The following is an 18,856-nucleotide window of genomic DNA, read 5'->3' on the forward strand; positions in this document are numbered from 1 at the left end:
CCACGTGCCTAGAGCCCACGCTCCGTGACAAGAGAAGCCACTGCAATGAGAAGCCCACGCACCACAACGAGGAGTAGCCCCCACTCGCCAAAACTAGAGAAAACCCACAAGCAACAACGAAAACCCAAGCAGCCAAAAATAAAATAAATTAAAAAAAAATAAAGATGGCAAGCAACATAAGTTTGATTTTTTTTTTCTAATAACCACAATAATGCTTTTCAACTAGAGCACGAAGATAGCTAGGGAAGAGAAAGGCAAAGGATGAAAATTAACTACTAAAGTAGAGACAGGATGAAAATCATCTTAAGGTTTTTCTTGTTAATCACCTCCTGTTAGCCAGACCTACCTATTAAACCAGTGTTTCACTAACTGGGGATTATTTGGACAATGAAAGGGTATTTACAGGCAGAACTGGAGCTGGAGGTAGAGGTGCTTCTATGGTAATGTGCCCACCAGCTCTTTGCAGTTAGTTCCTCTGCAGTGCACAACAGCTTTTAACAGACACAGGGAAAAGAGTGTTGATAGGAAGTTTTATTTTAAGCTGCATTTGACCACTTCATTTTGTCATCATCTTTTTAAATTTCAGCATTGTTCTTTTTTTAAAAAGAGTCCCAGGCAGGATAAACCCAAGGAGAAACACGCCAAGACACATAGTAATCAAGCTAACAAAAATTAAAGACAAAGAAAAATTATTGAAAGCAACAAGGGAAAAACGACAAATAACATACAAGGGAACTCCCAGAAGGTTAACAGCTGATTTCTCAGCGGAAACTCTACAAGCCAGAAGGTAGTGGCATGATTATTTAAAGTGATGATGAAAGGGAAGAACCTACTACCAAGATTACTCTACCTAGAAAGGATGTCATTCAGATTCGATGGAGAAATCAAAAGCTTTACAGACAAGCAAAAGCTAAGAAAATTCAGCACCACCAAACCAGCTCTACAACAAATGCTAAAGGAACTTCTCTAAGTGGGAAACACAAGAGAAGAAAAGAACCTACAAAAACAAACCCATAACAATGAAGAAAATGGTAATATGGGCTTCCCTGGTGGCACAGTGGTTGAGAGTCTGCCTGCCGATGCAGGGGACACGGGTTCATGCCCTGGTCTGGGAGGATCCCACATGCCGCGGAGTGGCTAGGCCCGTAAGCCATGGCAGCTGAGCCTGCGTATCCGGAGCCTGCGCGTCCGGAGCCTGTGTGTCCGGAGCCTGTGCTCCGCAACGAGAGAGGCCACAGCAGTGAGAGGCCCGCGTACCGCAAAAAAACAAAAACAAACAAAAGAAAATGGTAATAGGAACATACATATCAATAATTACCTTAAATGTGAATGGATTAAATGCTCCAACCAAACGACACAAGCTCACTGAATGGATACAAAAACAAGACCCATATATATGCTGTCTACAAGAGACCTACTTCAAACCTAGGGACATATCCAGACTGAAAGTGAGGGGACAGAAAAAGATATTCAGTGCAAACGGAAATCAAAAGAAAGCTGCAGTAGCAATACTCATATCAGACAAAATAGACTTTAAAATAAAGAATGTTACAAGAGACAAGGAAGGACACTACATAATGATCAAGGGATCTATCCAAGAAGAAGATATAACAATTGTAAATATTTATGCACCCAACGTAGGAGCACCTCAATACATAAGGCAACTGCTAACAGATGTAAAAGAGGAAATCGACAGTAACACAAAATAGTTGGGGACTTTAACACCTCACATACACCAATGGACAGATCATCCAAAATGAAAATAAATAAGGAAACAGAAGCTTTAAATGACACAACAGACCAGATAGATTTAACTGATATTTATAGGACATTCCATCCAAAAACAGCAGATTACACTTTCTTCTCAAGTGTGCACAGAACATTCTCCAAGCTAGATCACATCTTGGGTCACAAATCAAGCCTCAGTAAATTTAAGAAAACTGAAATCATATCAAGCATCTTTTCTGACCACAACACTATGAGATTAGAAATAAATTACAGGGAAAAAAATGTAAAAAACACAAACACATGGAGCCTAAACAATACGTTACTAAATAACCAAGAGATCACAGAAGAAATCAAAGAGGAAATCAAAAAATACCTAGAGACAAATGACAATGAAAACACGATGATCCAAAACCTATGGGATGCAGCAAAAGCAGTTCTAAGAGGGAAGTTTATAGCAATACAAGCCTAACTCAAGAAACAATAAAAACCTCAAATAAACAATCTAACCTTATACGTAAAACAACTAGAGAAAGAGCAAACAAAACCCAAAGTTAGTAGAAGGAAAGAAATCATAAAGATCAGAGCAGAAATAAATGAAATAGAAACAAAGAAAACAACAGCAAAGATCAATAAAACAAAAAGCTGGTTCTTTGAGAAGATAAACAAAACTGATGAACCTTTAGCCAGACTCATCAAGAAAAAGAGGGAGAGGACTCAAATCAATAAAATTAGAAATGAAATAGAAGTTACAACAGACACTGCAGAAATACAAAGCATCCTAAGAGACTGCTACAAGCAACTCTATGCCAATAAAATGGACAACCTGGAAGAAATGGACAAATTCTTAGAAAGGTTAAAACTTCCAAGACTGAACCAGGAAGAAACAGAAGATATGAACAGACCACTCACAAGTAAGGAAATTGAAACTGTGATTAAAAATCTTCCAACAGGGCTTCCCTGGTGGCACAGTGGTTGACAGTTCACCTGCAGATGCAGGGGACACGGGTTCCTGCCCCGGTCCAGGAAGATCCCACATCCCACGGAGCGGCTGGGCCCGTGAGCCATGGCCGCTGACTCTGCGCATCCGGAGCCTGTGCTCCGCAACAGGAGAGGCCACAACAGTGAGAGGCCCACATACCGCAAAAGAAAAAAAAAATCTTCCAACAAACAAAACTGCAGGACCAGATAGCTTCACCAGTGAATTCTATCAAACATTTAGAGAAGAGCTAACACCTATCCTTCTCAAACTCTTCCAAAATATTGCAGAGGAAGGAACGCTCCCAAACTCATTCTATGAGGCCACCATCACCCTGATACCAAAACCAGACAGAGATACTACAAAAAAAGAAAATTACAGACTAATATCACTAATGAATACAGACGCAACAATCCTCAACAAAATCGTAGCAAACAGAATCCAACAACACATTAAAAGGATCATACACCTTGATCAAGTGGGATTTATCCCAGGGATACAAGGATTCTGCAATATACGCAAATCAATGTGATACACCATATTACCAAACTGAAGAATAAAAACCATATGATCATCTCAATAGATGCAGAAAAAGCTTTTTACAAAATTCAACAGCCATTTATGATAAAAACTCTCCAGAAAGTGGGCACACAGGGAAACTACCTCAACATAATAAAGGCCATATATGATAAACCCATAGCAAACATCATTCTCAATGGTGAAAAACTGAAAGCATTTTCTCTAAGATCAGGAACAAGACAAGGATGTCCAGTCTCGCCCCTATTATTCAACATAGTTTTGGAAGTCCTAGCCATGGCAATCAGAGAAGAAAAAGAAATAAAAGGAATACAAATTGGAAAAGAAGAAGTAAAACAGTCACTGTTTACAGATGACATGATACTATACGTAGAGAATCCTAAATATGCCACCAGAAAACAACTAGAGCTAATCAATGAATCTCGTAGAATAGTGGGATACAAAATTAATGCATAGAAATCTCTTGCATTCCTATACACTAATGATGAAAAATCTGAAAGAGAAATTAAGGAAACACTCCCATTTACCACTGCAACAAAAAGAATAAAATACCTAGGAATAAACCTACCTAAGGAGGTAAAAGACCAGTACTCAGAAAACTGTAAGACACTGATGAAAGAAATTAAAGATGATACAAACAGATGAAGAGATATACCATGTTCTTAGATTGGAGGAATCAATATTGTGAAAATGACTATACTACCCAAAGCAATCTACAGATTCAGTGCAATCCCTATCAAATTACAAATGGCATTTTTTTTTACAGAACTAGAATAAAAAAATCTTAAAATTTGTATGGAGACACAAAAGACCCCGAATAGCCAAAGCAGCCTGAGGGAAAAAACTGGAGCTGGAGGAATCAGACTCCCTGACTTCAGACTATACTACAAAGCTACAGTAATCAAGACAATATGGTACTGGCACAAAAACAGAACTATAGATCAATGGAACAGGATAGAAAGCCCAGAGATAAACCCACGCACCTTTGGTCAACTAATCTATGACAAAGGAGGCACAGATATACAATGGAGAAAAGACAGCTTCTTCAATAAGTGGTGCTGGGAAAACTGGACAACTATATGTAAAAGAATGAAATTAGAACACTCCCTGACACCATAAACAAAAATAAAGTCGAAACGATTAAAGACCTAAATGTAAGATCAGACACTATAAAACTCTTAGAGGAAAACACAGGAAGAACACTCTTTGACATAAATCACAGCAAGATCTTTTTTGATCTACCTCCTAGAGTAATGGAAATAAAAACAAAAATAAACAAATGGGACCTAATGAAACTTAACAGCTTTTGCAAGGCAAAGGAAACTACAAACAAGACAAAAAGACAACCCTCAGAATGAGAGAAAATATTTGCAAACGAATCAACGGACAAAGGATAATCTCTAAAAAGATTTATAAATATATAAATCTCTAAAATATATAAACAACTCATGCAGCTCAATATTTAAGAAACAAACAACCCAATCAAAAAATGGGCAGAAGACCTAAACAGACATTTCTCCAAAGAAGACATAGAGATGGCCAAGAAGCACATGAAAAGCTACTCAACATCACTAGTTATTAGAGAAATGCAAATCAAAACTACAATGAGGTATCACCTCACACCAGTTAGAATGGGCATCATCAGAAAATCTACCAACAACAAATGCTGGAGAGGGTGTGGAGAAAAGGGAACCCTCTTGCACTGTTGGTGGGAATGTAAATTGATACAGCCACTATGGAGAACAGTATGGTAATTCTAAAAATAGAATTACCATATGACCCAGCAATCCCACTACTGGGCATATACCCACAGAAAACCATAATTCAAAAAGACACATGCACCTCAGTGTTCATTGCAGCACTATTTACAACAGCCAGGTCATGGAAGCAACCTAAATGCCCATCGACAGACGAATGGATAAAGAAGATGTGGTACATTTATACAATGGAATATTACTCAACCATAAAAAGGAACAAAATTGGGTCATTTGTAGAGACGTGGATGGATCTAGAGACTGTCATACAGAGTGAAGTTAAGTGAGAAAGAGAAAAACAAATATCGTATATTAACGCATATATGTGGAACCTAGAAAAATGGTACAGATCAACCGGTGTGCAGGGCAAAGACGCAGATGTAGAGACCAAACGTATGGACACCAGAGGGGAGAGTGGCGGTGGGCAGGGTGGTAGTGTGATGAATTGGGAGATTGGGATTGACATGTATACACTAATAAGTATGAAATGGATAACTAATAAGAACCCGCTGTATAAAAATAATAAATAAAATTTTAAAAATAAATAAAATAAAATAAAGAATGCAGGCAGGAATTCTCTACCTGGGTTGAAATAAATAGCAAAGTCTGGATTTCATTAATAAAAATATTTCATATCAAGCCTATGAACAACCACTTCAAAATACCACTTCTCATACCCTTTGGGGCTCAGACTGAGCTGACCATAAACTCAGCCCATTGTTTTAGACAACTTACTGTTATGAGTTAAGATTCTTCTGTGAATGGAAAAAACAAAAGGAGAAACATTTTTTCTTGGCTCCAGAGAACATATGTATCCTGACTGACATCTAACTCTGAGGCACTGCAAGCAAAAGCATTCAAATTCACAAGCTCTGATTTGCTGCTGTAGACAACAATGCGTTAAGTGACGCTGCTTAGTTTAAGTGCTGAAAAGGAGGATTTTTCCTTGTAAACAGCAAAGTTTCTAAAAGGAAATCTTTAAGGTAGCTAACAGTTTTTGAAAAGCGACATGAAGAAGCCAAGTCCTTACCTTACAAAAGAACTTGATACGAGTCCAACAAATCCAACAGCAGCACCCACGACAGCTGTTCTCCGGCAACCAAACACGTCTGTGAAGACGCTGACAATTGGGCAGCAGAAGAAAATCATCCCCATGGAGAGAGAACTTACCCATGCTGTAAAAGAGGAAACAAAGGGACATTATGACATGGTAAATTCTATTTGTCCTTACCTAATAAGATATAATACATATTCAGAACAGTATTAATGCAGAAAAGGTATTACCCAGATTGATGAATGGGGGGAAGTTGGAATAAGTAACAAATCTGAATCACAGATGAAAGGACTGACCAATACTAATTATAATTAGCAAAGCAATTATTTGTGTTTAATGGAACTCTTGAAAAGTTTGTATTCTTAAATAAATCAAACATTCTCCTGTGACCTAATCACTATTAATCTCTATCCTGATATCTATGGTTAATTTTAAGCAACTTCTAATCTATGGAAAGAAATTTATTTCAAAAAATTGAGATACGTTTAGGAACACATGCCTAGGTGATCAAACTGCAAAGAAATGATGACCACCGAACTCAATACAGTGGTGAAACTCAGGGGAGAAAAAGGAATTATAACCATCTGGACCCAGTAGATAAGAACTGAACATTTGCCTAGAGTCTGGGCTTTGTGCTTTTGTTAAAGGAATCAAGTAGTACACAGGTAGGCTGTTTGTTGACCTGGGTTAACAGTTACTGTGTATTCACTTTACTTATAAAACCATACATACATTTTATCTTCTTTTCTGAAAGTATGCTATCTTTCACAATAGAAAAGATTTAAGAATCAGGTCATAATTTCCTGTTCTGATCTGTAAAGACCAAAACAAAAGGAAAGCCAAAAAGAGAAACATACTGAGTACAAATGATCATAAATTTGTGCCCAAGAAATGAGTGATCTTATAGGATATCAAGTCTGTAAATTCTTAAAAAGTATATAAACTAGTGGGGCCTAAGTGAACATGAGCTATAAAACAAACAGACCTGGGTCCAAATCCCCCAGCTCTGTAACTACAATATATCCTTCAGCAGGTCACTTCCTCTGAGTCTGTTTTCTCATCTGGAAAGGGAATTGAACACAGACTTTTCCAGAATTATTAGGATTAGAGAAAATGTATCTAAACCTCTGCATCTAGCACAGGAACAATTAATAATTCAGAGTTTTAACAACAACAACAAATTGTCTTATAAAATGAAACAGATGATCTCCAATGCTCCATCCAGCTCTGACAGTCTACTAGTATATTACTCTATTTCCTCAGCAAAGGAATTAAGTCCAGATCCTGTGCTAATGACCATTTCTTAATAATGTGGTCCAAATGGATCTTCACCAGACTAACAATTTCATTTAATTATTTGCCTTCTTACCTTTTAAATTATTTTTTTAATTATGTATATTTTAATCAGCCTTAATTCTCTTTTCTTTCTTCCCTTACGAGAAAGGAGACTATGATCTTAAAACAAAACACAATGGGATGCAAATAGAGATTATCATACTAAGCGAAGTCAGAAAGAGAAAGACAAATACCATATGATATCACTTATATGTGGAATCTAAAATATGGCACAAATGAACCTATCTACAAAACAGAAACAGACTCATAGACATAGAAAACAGACTTGTGGTTGCCAAGGAGGAGGGAAGATGGAGAGGGATTGACTGGGAGTTTGGGGTTGGTAGACACAAACTACCACATTTAGAATGGATAAACAACAAGGTCCTAATGTATAGCACAGGGAACTATATTCAATATCCTGTGATAAACCATAATGGAAAAGAATATATAAAAAAAGAAAGTCTATATGGGTATAACTGAGTCACTTTGCTGTACAGCAGAGATTGGTACAACACTGTAAATCAACTACACTTCAATAAAACACACACACACACACACACACAATGAAGAGACTGTACAAACAATGCAGTCTTGGCTTAGGTGTTGGTGGGGGAATTCAGAAGTGGACAGCAGAGAGGCGATTGGCCAGATGAACTAGCACAACCTCAACCCCAGATGTGCAGAGCTGTTTAGTATGGGCTTGCTCAAGGAGAAGTGCAAATTTTTTAGTCTATGTTATATAAAAATGTCACTGATTTATAATAATTTAATCTTATTCAAAAAAAGTTTAGTCATCTATCCTGTTTATGAAACAACCTAAACAACCTAGGCAGACTAGAAGAATAGCATCCTAACCTTTATTTTTGGATAAAGGTGCTTTTACAATTAAGTGAAACACCAACACTAAATTGGAGCCCACTTTAAGAAATCCAAGAGCGGAATTCCCTGGAGGTCCAGTGGTTAGGAGGACACCGCATTTCCACTGCAGGGGGCACGGGTTCGATCCCAGGAAACTACGATCCCGCATTCCGTGTGGTCCGGCCAGAAAAAAAGAAATCTAAGAACATACAGCAGCATTGCATGTAATGCTCACATAAGTCAAGGCACTTTTCAAGAATAAAAATAAGGCTTAATGCATTACCATAGATTTCGGACTACTGCAATGCCAAACGTGAAAATTTTTACAGAATTTTTATGTCCACTGAACATGCACTAACTGCAGGATATAATCAAATATAACTTTATTTTTGTCTCGGCTATCCTCTTAAAATGTATGCAGGGAGAAAATGTTCCCCTGGCACTGGATGACCACTCAGCAGGCCCACACGTTTCTTCTAGCCAGTGCTAAGTAACAAAGTCCTACAGTCACTTTAGGTTACAAACCAATCTTCACTAGGTAATCAAATCTCTTTTCCCACCCCCAGCTGGGAAAAGAGTAAGCTCAGCTATGTCTCTTTTCCATGACCCTTCTCCCCTGCCCTAGCTGCTGTTGTCTCCAAAGTGGATATGAGAGAGAGGAGTGCTGGGAGACGGAAGGCAACGAGATTCCAACTTAAGAGGTCCTGCCAAAAGGCCTGTCTGGTGATGTCTGAAGTGGACTCTTTTCCTCAGATGCACTTCTGTGGGTTCTTCAGAGTCTCACCTCAGAGTTTCTTCTGGCTATAGCTCCACCGACATGGACAGTTCAGTGGATAGTTCATTCTCCTCCTGGCTTTTTGGCTGTCACTTAAAAGACTCACTGTTGGAGCCTCATTGCCCTTCTAGGCAGTTTATTTGGGCAGGAATTAAAACAGCTCCAGGCCGCCTCTCTCCTCCACTAGGCCTGCCTCTGCTCTGCAGGAAGTATTCATATTTCCTTTGCCCGGACAAACACTGGAGTGTAGGCAAATTCCAGCACAGCCTACCTCTTGCTGTGGGAGCAGTCAGCCAGCTACAGTTCTCTCCTTGACGGATTTCTCAGGGGATCCAGACCTCAGTCCTCTGTACCCCCTAACTGAAGAGAATTCTTTAAATCTCTAGGTGGCCCCTCTAAAGCTCCTCGCACTAGATATCAAGTGAGCCTGTACCCCCAGTTCTCCCATGGTGTGTGTGGGGGGGGAAGCAACAGCATAATTTTTAAAAGAATCCTCACAAAATGTTCTTCCATGACCCATAAGTATCCTTCTTATGTGTTTTAGAGCCTCTAACTGGTTCTTGAACATGAAATACCCCACTTCCAAATTTCACACTCTTGTACCTTAATGCCTCTGTTAAAGTTCCAACATCTTTTTTTTCTTTTTTTAATTTTTGGCCACACCACGCGGCATGCAGGATCTTAGTTCCCCGACCAGTGACGGAACCCATGCCCCTGCAGTGGAAGTGGGGAGTCTTAACCACTGGACCGCCAGGGAAGTCCCCCAACATCATTTTTTTTTTAAATAAATTTATTTATTTATTTTTGGCTGTGTTGGGTCTTCGTTTCTGTGCGAGGGCTTTCTCTAGTTGCGGCAAGCAGGGGCTACTCTTCATTGCGGTGTGTGGGCCTTTCACTGTCGCAGCCTCTCTTGTTGCAGGTCACAGGCTCCAGATGCACAGGCTCAGTAGTTGTGGCTCACGGGCCTAGTTGCTCCGCAACATGTGGGATCTTCCCAGACCAGGGCTCGAACCCGTGTCCCCTGCATTGGCAGGCAGATTCTCAACCACTGCGCCACCAGGGAAGTCCCTCCCCAACATCTTATGTTACAATAAAAATTAGGAACAGATGAGGTTCGGTCTATCTTCTGAACAAATTCAAGAAGAAATTAATTCTTGTGAAGATTAAGCGAGACTCTTTTTTTTTTTTTTAATTTTTGGCCGCACTGCACTGCATGCGGGATCTTAACTTCCCGAACCAGGGACTGAACCCATGCCCCCTGCAGTGGAAGCAGGTAGTCCTAACCATTAGACCACCAGGAAATTCAAGAAATTCATTTTTTAAAAAACTTTTATTGGAGTATAGTTGATTTACAATGTTGTGTTAGTTTCAGGTGTACTGCAAAATGAATCAGTTATACATATACATATATCCACTCTTTTTTTCTAATATTCTTTTCCCATATAGGCCATTACAGAGAGTACTGAGTAGAGTTCACTGTCCTATACAGCAGGTTCTTATCAGTTATCTATTTTATATATAGTAGTGTGTGTATGTCAATCTCAATCTTCCAATTTATCCCTTCCCCTCTTATCCCCTGGTAACGATAAGTTTGTTTTCCACACCTGTGACTCTACTTCTGCTTTGTAAATAAGTTCATTTGTACCCTTTTTTTTTTAAGATTCCACATATAAGCAATATCATATATTTGCCTTTCTGTGTCTGACTTACTTCACTCAGTATGACAATCTCTACGTCCATCCATGTTGCTGCAAATGGCATTATGTTGTTCTTTTTTATGACTAATATTCTACTGTATATATATACCACATCTTCTTTAACCATTCCTCTGTTGATGGACATTTAGGTTGTTTCCATGTCCTGGCTATGGTAAACAGTGCTGCAGTGAACATTGGGGGTACATGTATCTTCTCAAATTATGATTTTCTCTGAATATCTGCCCAGGAGTGAAATTGCTGGGTCATATGGTAGCTCTATTTTTAGTGTTGTTTTTTTTTTTTTTTTTTTTTTTTTTTGCGGTACGCGGGCCTCTCACTGCTGTGGCCTCTCCCGTTGCGGAGCACAGGCTCCGGACGCGCAGGCTCATCGGCCATGGCTCACGGGCCCAGCCGCTCCGCGGCATGCGGGATCCTCCCAGACCGGGGCACGAACCCGCGTCCCCTGCATCGGCAGGCAGACCCCCAACCACTGCGCCACCAGGGAAGCCCTATTTTTAGTTTTTTAAGGAACCTCCATACTGTTCTCCATAGTGGCTACCAATTTATATCCCCACCAACAGTGTAGGAGAGTTCCCTTTTCTCCACACCCTCTCCAGCATTTATTGTTTGTAGAGTCTTTTAAAAATATTTATTTATTTATTTGGTTGTGCCAGGTCTTAGCTGTGGCAGGCGGGCTCCTTAGCTGTAGTGAGTGTGTGGGATCTAGTTCCCTGACCAGCAATCGAACGAGGGCCTCCTGCATTGGGAGTGCGGAGTCTTATCCACTGCGCCACCAGGGAAGTCCCCATTTGTAGATTTTTTTATGATGCCCATTCTGACCAGTGTGAGGTGATATCTCATTGTAGCTTTGATTTGCGTTTCTCTAATAATCAGTGATGTTGAACATCGTTTCATGTGCTTTTTGGCCATCTATATGTCTTCTTTGGAGAAATGTCTATTTAGATCTTCCACCCGTTTTTTGATTGGGTTGTTTTCTTGATATTGAGCTGCATGAGCTGTTTGTATATTTTGGAGATTAATCCCTTGTTGGTTGCTTCATTTGCAAATATTTTCTCCCATTCTGAGGGTTGTCTTTTTCTTTTGTTTGTGGTTTCCTTTCCTATGCAAACACTTTTAAGTTTAATTAGATCCCATTTGTTTACTTTTGTTTTTATTTCCATTTCTCTAGGAGGTGGGTCAAAAAAGATCTTGCTGCGATTTATGTCAAAGAGTGTTCTGCCTATGTTTTCACCTAAGAGTTTTATAGTGTCCGGCCTTACATTTAGGTTTTTAATCCATTTTGAACTTATTTTTGTGTATGGTGTTAGGGAATGTTCTAATTTCATTATTTTACGTGTAGCTGTCCAGTTTCCCCAGCACCACTTATTGAAGAGGCTGTCTTTTCTCCACTGTATATTCTTGACTCCTTCATCATCAATTAGGTGACCAAGAAATTAATTCTTGAATGAATATATTACTAGGCACTGTGAACTCATAAAATTTCTCATTTTTGTAAAATTTTAACATGGCATGACAAAGAATCCAAGGTCTTATGGGTTTTATGCTATACACCATAAAAATGAAAGAGACTGTTGTTCTCTTTTACCCCTTCCAAGTCTGACTATGATTATTATTAATAACAGAAACTGAGAAACTGAAGACATAGTCACTATACCCACCATGGTAAAATTTTTGTTTAAAAAAATGCAAACTAGCCCTAATCCCTCTATGTAATTCAACCAAACACCCACACAGGGTTTCCTAATGTTGCTGAAGAGCAAATATTTTTCAATGGAAGAGGTACTATTTAAAATATGGAATAACAACTTTTCCAAGTAAAAGTGCCTATTATGTTCTAGGCACTATCCTAGGCTGCTGAGAATATAAAAACAACTAAAAGATTTCTCTACCTTCCAATAATTTCCATCTAGTAACATATATGCAAACAGAGGTCCAACCAGAACACCATATAGAATGTGCTAATCACCTTAAAAAACACAGATGTCAAAAAATATGTAATGAAGAAGGGCTTAAAGATCTCCTGAAATTTTACCAGCTTGGAATCCCTAATCAGCAAACATTGTTACAGACTGTTGTACCTTCTTCACATTTGCAATACTGTTTCTCAAATGTATGTTAGTAATAAAATACGGATACATTTTAAAATGCTAATGACTTCATAGTAGACCTCTTTCTCATTAGGTATTTCTCAATGAATTGTACTTTATATATTTACTGCTGTTGGAGGAGCAGCGTACACATGTATCTAATGAATTGATTTTGAGGTTGTTGGCACTCCTCTATGATTCAAGTTAACTATAATACAAAAGCCCATTTCCCTTAAAAAAAAAAAAAAAGAAGAAAGAAAGGCTTTAGAATGTGCTTGTATACTCTTATTTGAATGTATGTGTGTTTGATGTTACAGAGAGAAACATCCAAAAAATAGCCAGGTTGGGAAATCTTTTTTAAAACATAACAATCAGCTTTCCAATTTCCCTATCCAGACCCTCTTTGTTTCCAACTCCATACTAAGAACAAATCCTCAGCTCTCAGTGCATGGCCAAAGGAGAATGCAAATCACTTGGAGAAAGTGGGTAGGTTTAATATTTTAAAAGATTTTCACTTGCAGGTGTTATAATTATGCAGATGTAAATGACTGCAAGGACAAAGTGTTTACAATTGAAAACACCCACAGGGAAGATTTACTATAGTTATTTTAAGGTTGATAAATATTTTTTTGCCCTGTTTTGAGAGCTCCAACCCCCATTTCCACTTGATCTTGGCCTCTTTCAAGACAGCTCTGCTCTATAATATCTGAACCTTGGTCTAACAGCCTCAAATAAAATGAAACAATATATTAAAACTGAGATTAAAATGCAAAATAGTATTTAACAAAGTCCCAATGACTTTTGGAGCATGGTGCTCTCTGGCAACTACACAATTTAGGAATGAGTAAACTGTACTTGATTTGACCATTTTATTGCCACCCTAAAGGTTATTTGGTAGTTATATGTCACTTAGGAGTGGTTTTTAAATTATTTGCTATCAACTTCTGTTAATGGCATCGGAGTGAAGTGGTCAAGTAAATCCTCTTGCAGATAATAACTGTGTGTAGCGGGGGGGGGACTTATTTAAACACACTGGAAAATGTCTAAAAACAGAAGTTGGAGGAGAGTTTACACTTGAGAAGCTGAAACCGGAAGAAATAAGAATTACAAGTTTGTGGGCTTTCCTGAGGATCAACGAACTATGCAGGTGCTGGGTAGACTAGTAAGGGGTCAAACTAAAGAAAAGCAAGAGATGGAGAAAAAGAAAAGAAGCAACAGTTGGAAACTGTATGAACTGAACAGAGATAGCAGCTGCTACCTAGCACAGAGAGACAGACTTTGCAGTCTGAGTCCAGGCAAACTAACTGCCTCCTAAGAACAAAAACTCAATAACCCTTGGAAGAACACAAGGGAACCAGAGTTGCTTTAAATATTATCTACAATGTCCAAGTATTGAACCTAAAATTACTAGACATGAAAAGAAACAGGTAATCAATATTAATTGACTCTGAATGGACTAAGATGTTGGATTCAGAAAACAAAGACTACAAAACGTCTATTACAATTATGTTAGAAGTATTAAAGGATAATATTTTCAAAGAAGTAAGTTAAAATATGGTCTTATTGAGGGAACAGATAGTGAATCTCAACAGTGAAATGTAAACTAGAAAAAAATGGAAATTCTAGGGGTGAAAAGTACAACAGCTGAAAAAAATGCATTTCAATAGGATCACTAGCAACTTGGAGATAAAACTTAAGAATGAATCTGGGAATTTGAAGACAAAAATTACCCAATCCCAGAAAAGAGAGAAAAATAATATTGAAAAAGAATGAACAAAGTCTTAGAGACCTGTAGGACAAAAATCAAGAGGCCCGGGGACTTCCCTGGTGGTCCAGTGGTAAAGAATCCACCTTAAAATGCAGGGGACGCAGGTTTGACCCCTGGTCAGGGAACTAAGATCTCACATGCCGCAGGGCAGCTCCGCATGCCACAAGTACTGAGCTCACGCACCTCAACTAGAGCCCGTGTGCCACACACTACAGAGCCCATGCACCCTGGAGCCTGCACGTCACACTAGAGAAGAGAAAACCCACATGCCACAACTAGAGAGAAGCCCGCGCACCACAAGGAAGAGCCCATGTGCCACAATGACAGATCCCGCATGCCTCAACGAAGATCCCACGTGCCAAAACTAAGACCTGACGCAGACAAAACTAAGTAAAACAAATAAATAAATCGTTAAAGAAAAAAAAAATCAAGAGGCCCAACATAAATATAACTGAAGTCTTAGAAAAGAGAGAAAGAGAAAAGAGCAGAAGCGCTTCCCTGGTGGTGCAGTGGTTAAGAATCCGCCTGCCAATGCAGGGGTCACAGGTTCGAGCCCTGGTCCAGGAATATCCCACATGCTGCAGAGCAACTAAGCCCGTGTGCCACAACTACTGAGCCTGTGCTCTAGAGCCCATGAGCCACAACTACTGAAGTCTGCGTGCCTAGAGCCCGTGCTCTGCAACAAGAGAAGCCACTGCAATGAGAAGCCCGCGCACCACAATGAAGAGTAGTCCCCGCTCACTGCAACTAGAGAAAGCCACACACAGCAACAAAGACAAGGAAGGGAGGGAGGGAGAAGGGAGGGAGAAGGGAGGAAGGGAGGAAGGAAGGGAGGAAGGGAGGAAGGAAGGGAGGAAGGAAGGAAGGAAGGAAAGAAAAGAAAAGAAAAAAGAGCAGAATAAAATATATGAAGGGCTTCCCCAGTGGCACAGTGGTTGAGAGTCCACCTGCCGATGCAGGGTACATGGGTTCATGCCCCGGTCCAGGAAGATCCCACATGCCGCGGAGCGGCTGGGCCCGTGAGCCATGGCCGGTGAGCCTGTGCGTCCGGAGCCTGTGCTCCGCAACGAGAGAGGCCACAACAGTGAGAGGCCCGCGTACCGCAAAAAAAAAAAAAAAAAAAAATGTGTATATATATATATATATATATATATATATATATATATATATGAAGAAATAATGCCCCCCACCCCAAAATCACAAATTTTGTGAAAAACATTAACTTACAAAAACAAAACAAAACGAAAAACATTAACTTACAAATCTAAGAAGCTCAGAGAAATGCCAGCAGTATAAACTCTAAGCAAACCATTCCTAAGCACATCATGGTTAATCTTCTGAATGCCAAAGATAAAAAGACAATTCTGAAAGCATCCAGAGAAAAACGACATACCGAGGGAGAACAAAGATACCATTATCAGTTGGCTTCTCATAAGAACTAATGGAGGACAGAAGACACTAGAACTGTCATATTAAAAGTGCTGAAAGAGAATAAACTGTCAATCATGAATTCTACAACCAGCTACTAGCCTTCAAAAAGTGAAAGCAGGGCTTCCCTGGTGGCCCAGTGGTTGAGAGTCTGCCTGCCGATGCAGGGGACACGGGTTCGTGCCCCAGTCCGGGAAGATCCCACATGCCGCGGAGCGGCTAGGCGCATGAGCCATGGCCGCTGAGCCTGCGCGTCCAGAGCCTGTGCTCCGCAACGGGAGAGGCCTCAACAGTGAGAGGCCTGTGTACTGCAAAAAAGAAAAAAAAAAGTGAAGGCAAAATAAAGATATTTTCAGATAATAAAAACTGAGAGACTTTGTCACCAGATTTCCACTGCAAGAAATCTTAAAGAAAGTTCTACAGACTGAAGGGAAATGATACCAGCTAGCAATTTGGGTCCAAAGGAAGGACTGAAACATACAAACACACACAACACACTGTTTTCTCATGATTTCTTTATAAGATATATGACTGTTTAAAGCAAAAATTATAACACCGTATACAGATGTACTATATACATGACAACGACAGTGCTAAAGATGAAGGTAAATGAAAATATACTGCCACAAGATTCCTATATTTCATCTGAAGCAACTTCATATCAACTTAAAATACACTGAGATGTATGTTGTAATCCCTAGAGAAAGCACTTTAAAAAATGCAAAGAGATACAGCTTGAAAGCCAATAGAGAAATTAAAATTGATTACTAAAAATTAGTTAATTAATTAAAGGAAGGCAGAAGAGAAAGAACAGAAGAACAAGAGGCAGATGAGGGACATAAAAAACAAACAGCAAAATGTCAGACCTAAATATACCCATATCAGTAATGACATTAAATAAAGACTCCAATCAAATGACAATATTGTCTAACTGGATAAAAAAAAATCAAGCATCAATTATATTCTGTTTAAAGAGATGCACTTTAAATATAAATACACAAATAACTTGGAAATAAAAAAGATATGTCATGTAAATAATAACCCCAAGTACGCTGGAGTGACTGTACTAATATTAGACAAAATACACCTCAAGACAAGTAGTATTACTAGAAACAAAGAGGGCTACTTCATAATGATAAAAGTCTCAACACATCAGGAAGATATAACAACGACAAGCTTATGTACATCTAATATAACACAGCTTCAGAAATACAGGAAGGAAATGTGATCCCTACCTTATACCATATTTTAAAATTACCTCAAAATGGATCACAAAACTGAAATGTGAAACTGAAAAGTATAAAACGCCTAGAAGAAAACATTGGAGAAAATCTTTTGTGACCTTGGGTTAGGCAAAGATTTCTTAGACACAACATCAAAAACATAATCCAGGGACTTCCCTGGTGGCACAGTGGTTAAGAATCCGCCTGCCAATGCCAGGGACACAGTTTGATCCCTGGTCCGCGAAGATCCCACATGCCACGGAGCAACTAAGCCCATGTGCCTAAACTACTGAGCCTGCGCTCTACAGCCTGCAAGCTACAACTACTGAGCCCATGTGCCACAACTACTGAAGCCCGCACACCTAGAGCCCACGCTCCACAACAAGAGAAGCCGCCACAATGAGAGGCCTGCGCACCACAGTGAAGAGTAGCCCCTGCTCGCTGCAACTAGAGAAAGCCCTCGTGCAGCAAAAAAGACCCAACACAGCCAAAAATAAAATAAATTAATTATTTAATTTAAAAAATATCCACCAAAGAAAAGGGAACCCTCCTACACTGTTGGTGGGAATGTAAATTGGTGTAGCCACTATGGAGAACAATATGGAGGTTCCTTAAAAAACAAAAAATAGTTACCATACGATCCAGCAATCCCACTCCTGGGCATATATCTGGAAAAACAAATACTTTAATTCAAAACGATACATGCACCCCAATATTCATAGCACTATTTTCAATAGCCAAGACATGGAAGCAACCGAAGTGTCCATCAACAGATGAATGGTTAAGAAGACGTGGTATATATGTGTGTGTGTATATATATATATATACACACACACACACACACACACACACACACACACACACACACACACACAATGGAATACTACTCAGCCATAAAAAATAATGATATAATGCCATTTGCAGCAACATGGATGGACCTAGAGATTATCATATTAAGTGAAGTAAACAGGAAAGAGAAACACAAATACTATATTATATCACTGATATGTGGAAACTAAAATATGATACAAATGAACTTATTTACAAAACAGAAACACTCACAGACATAACAAACAAACTTATTACCAAAGGGGAAAGGGGGTGGGGGAGGGATAGATTAGAAGTTTGGGATTAGCAGATAAAAACTACTATATATAAAATAGATAAACAACAAGGTCCTACTATATAGCACAGGGAACTTTATTCAATATCCTGTAATAAATCATAATGGAAAAGATATGAAATATATATTTATATGTATATATCTGAATCACTTTGCTGTACACTAGAAACTATATAATATATATATATATATACGCATGTATATACATCTGAATCACTGTGCTGTACACCAGAAACTAACACCCTGTAAATTGACTATACTTCAATTTAAAAAATAATAATTTCAGGGGCTTCCCTGGTGGCGCAGTGGTTGAGAGTCTGCCTGCCGATGCAGGCTACACGGGTTCATGCCCCAATCCGGGAAGATCCCACATGCCACAGAGCAGCTGGGCCTGTGAGCCATGGCCGCTGAGCCTGTGCGTCCGGAGCCTGTGCTCCACAACGGGAGAGGCCACAGCAGTGAGAGGCCCGCGTACCACACACAAAAAAA

General features: G+C 39.3%; 1 protein-coding gene across 1 annotated transcript in view; it reads right to left on the reverse strand.

Annotated features, from left to right (window-relative positions):
- SLC16A10 (solute carrier family 16 member 10) overlaps positions 1 to 18,856 on the reverse strand; it is a 142,669-nt gene that overhangs the window by 49,692 nt on the left and 74,121 nt on the right. Inside the window, exon 2 of the mRNA XM_004264718.4 lies at positions 6,026 to 6,170. Coding sequence (XP_004264766.2) covers positions 6,026 to 6,170 — 145 coding nt within the window. The remainder of the gene's footprint in view (positions 1 to 6,025; positions 6,171 to 18,856) is intronic.

The sequence above is a fragment of the Orcinus orca genome, chromosome 12 (assembly GCF_937001465.1).
Source record: "Orcinus orca chromosome 12, mOrcOrc1.1, whole genome shotgun sequence".
Taxonomy (NCBI): Eukaryota; Metazoa; Chordata; class Mammalia; order Artiodactyla; family Delphinidae; genus Orcinus; species Orcinus orca.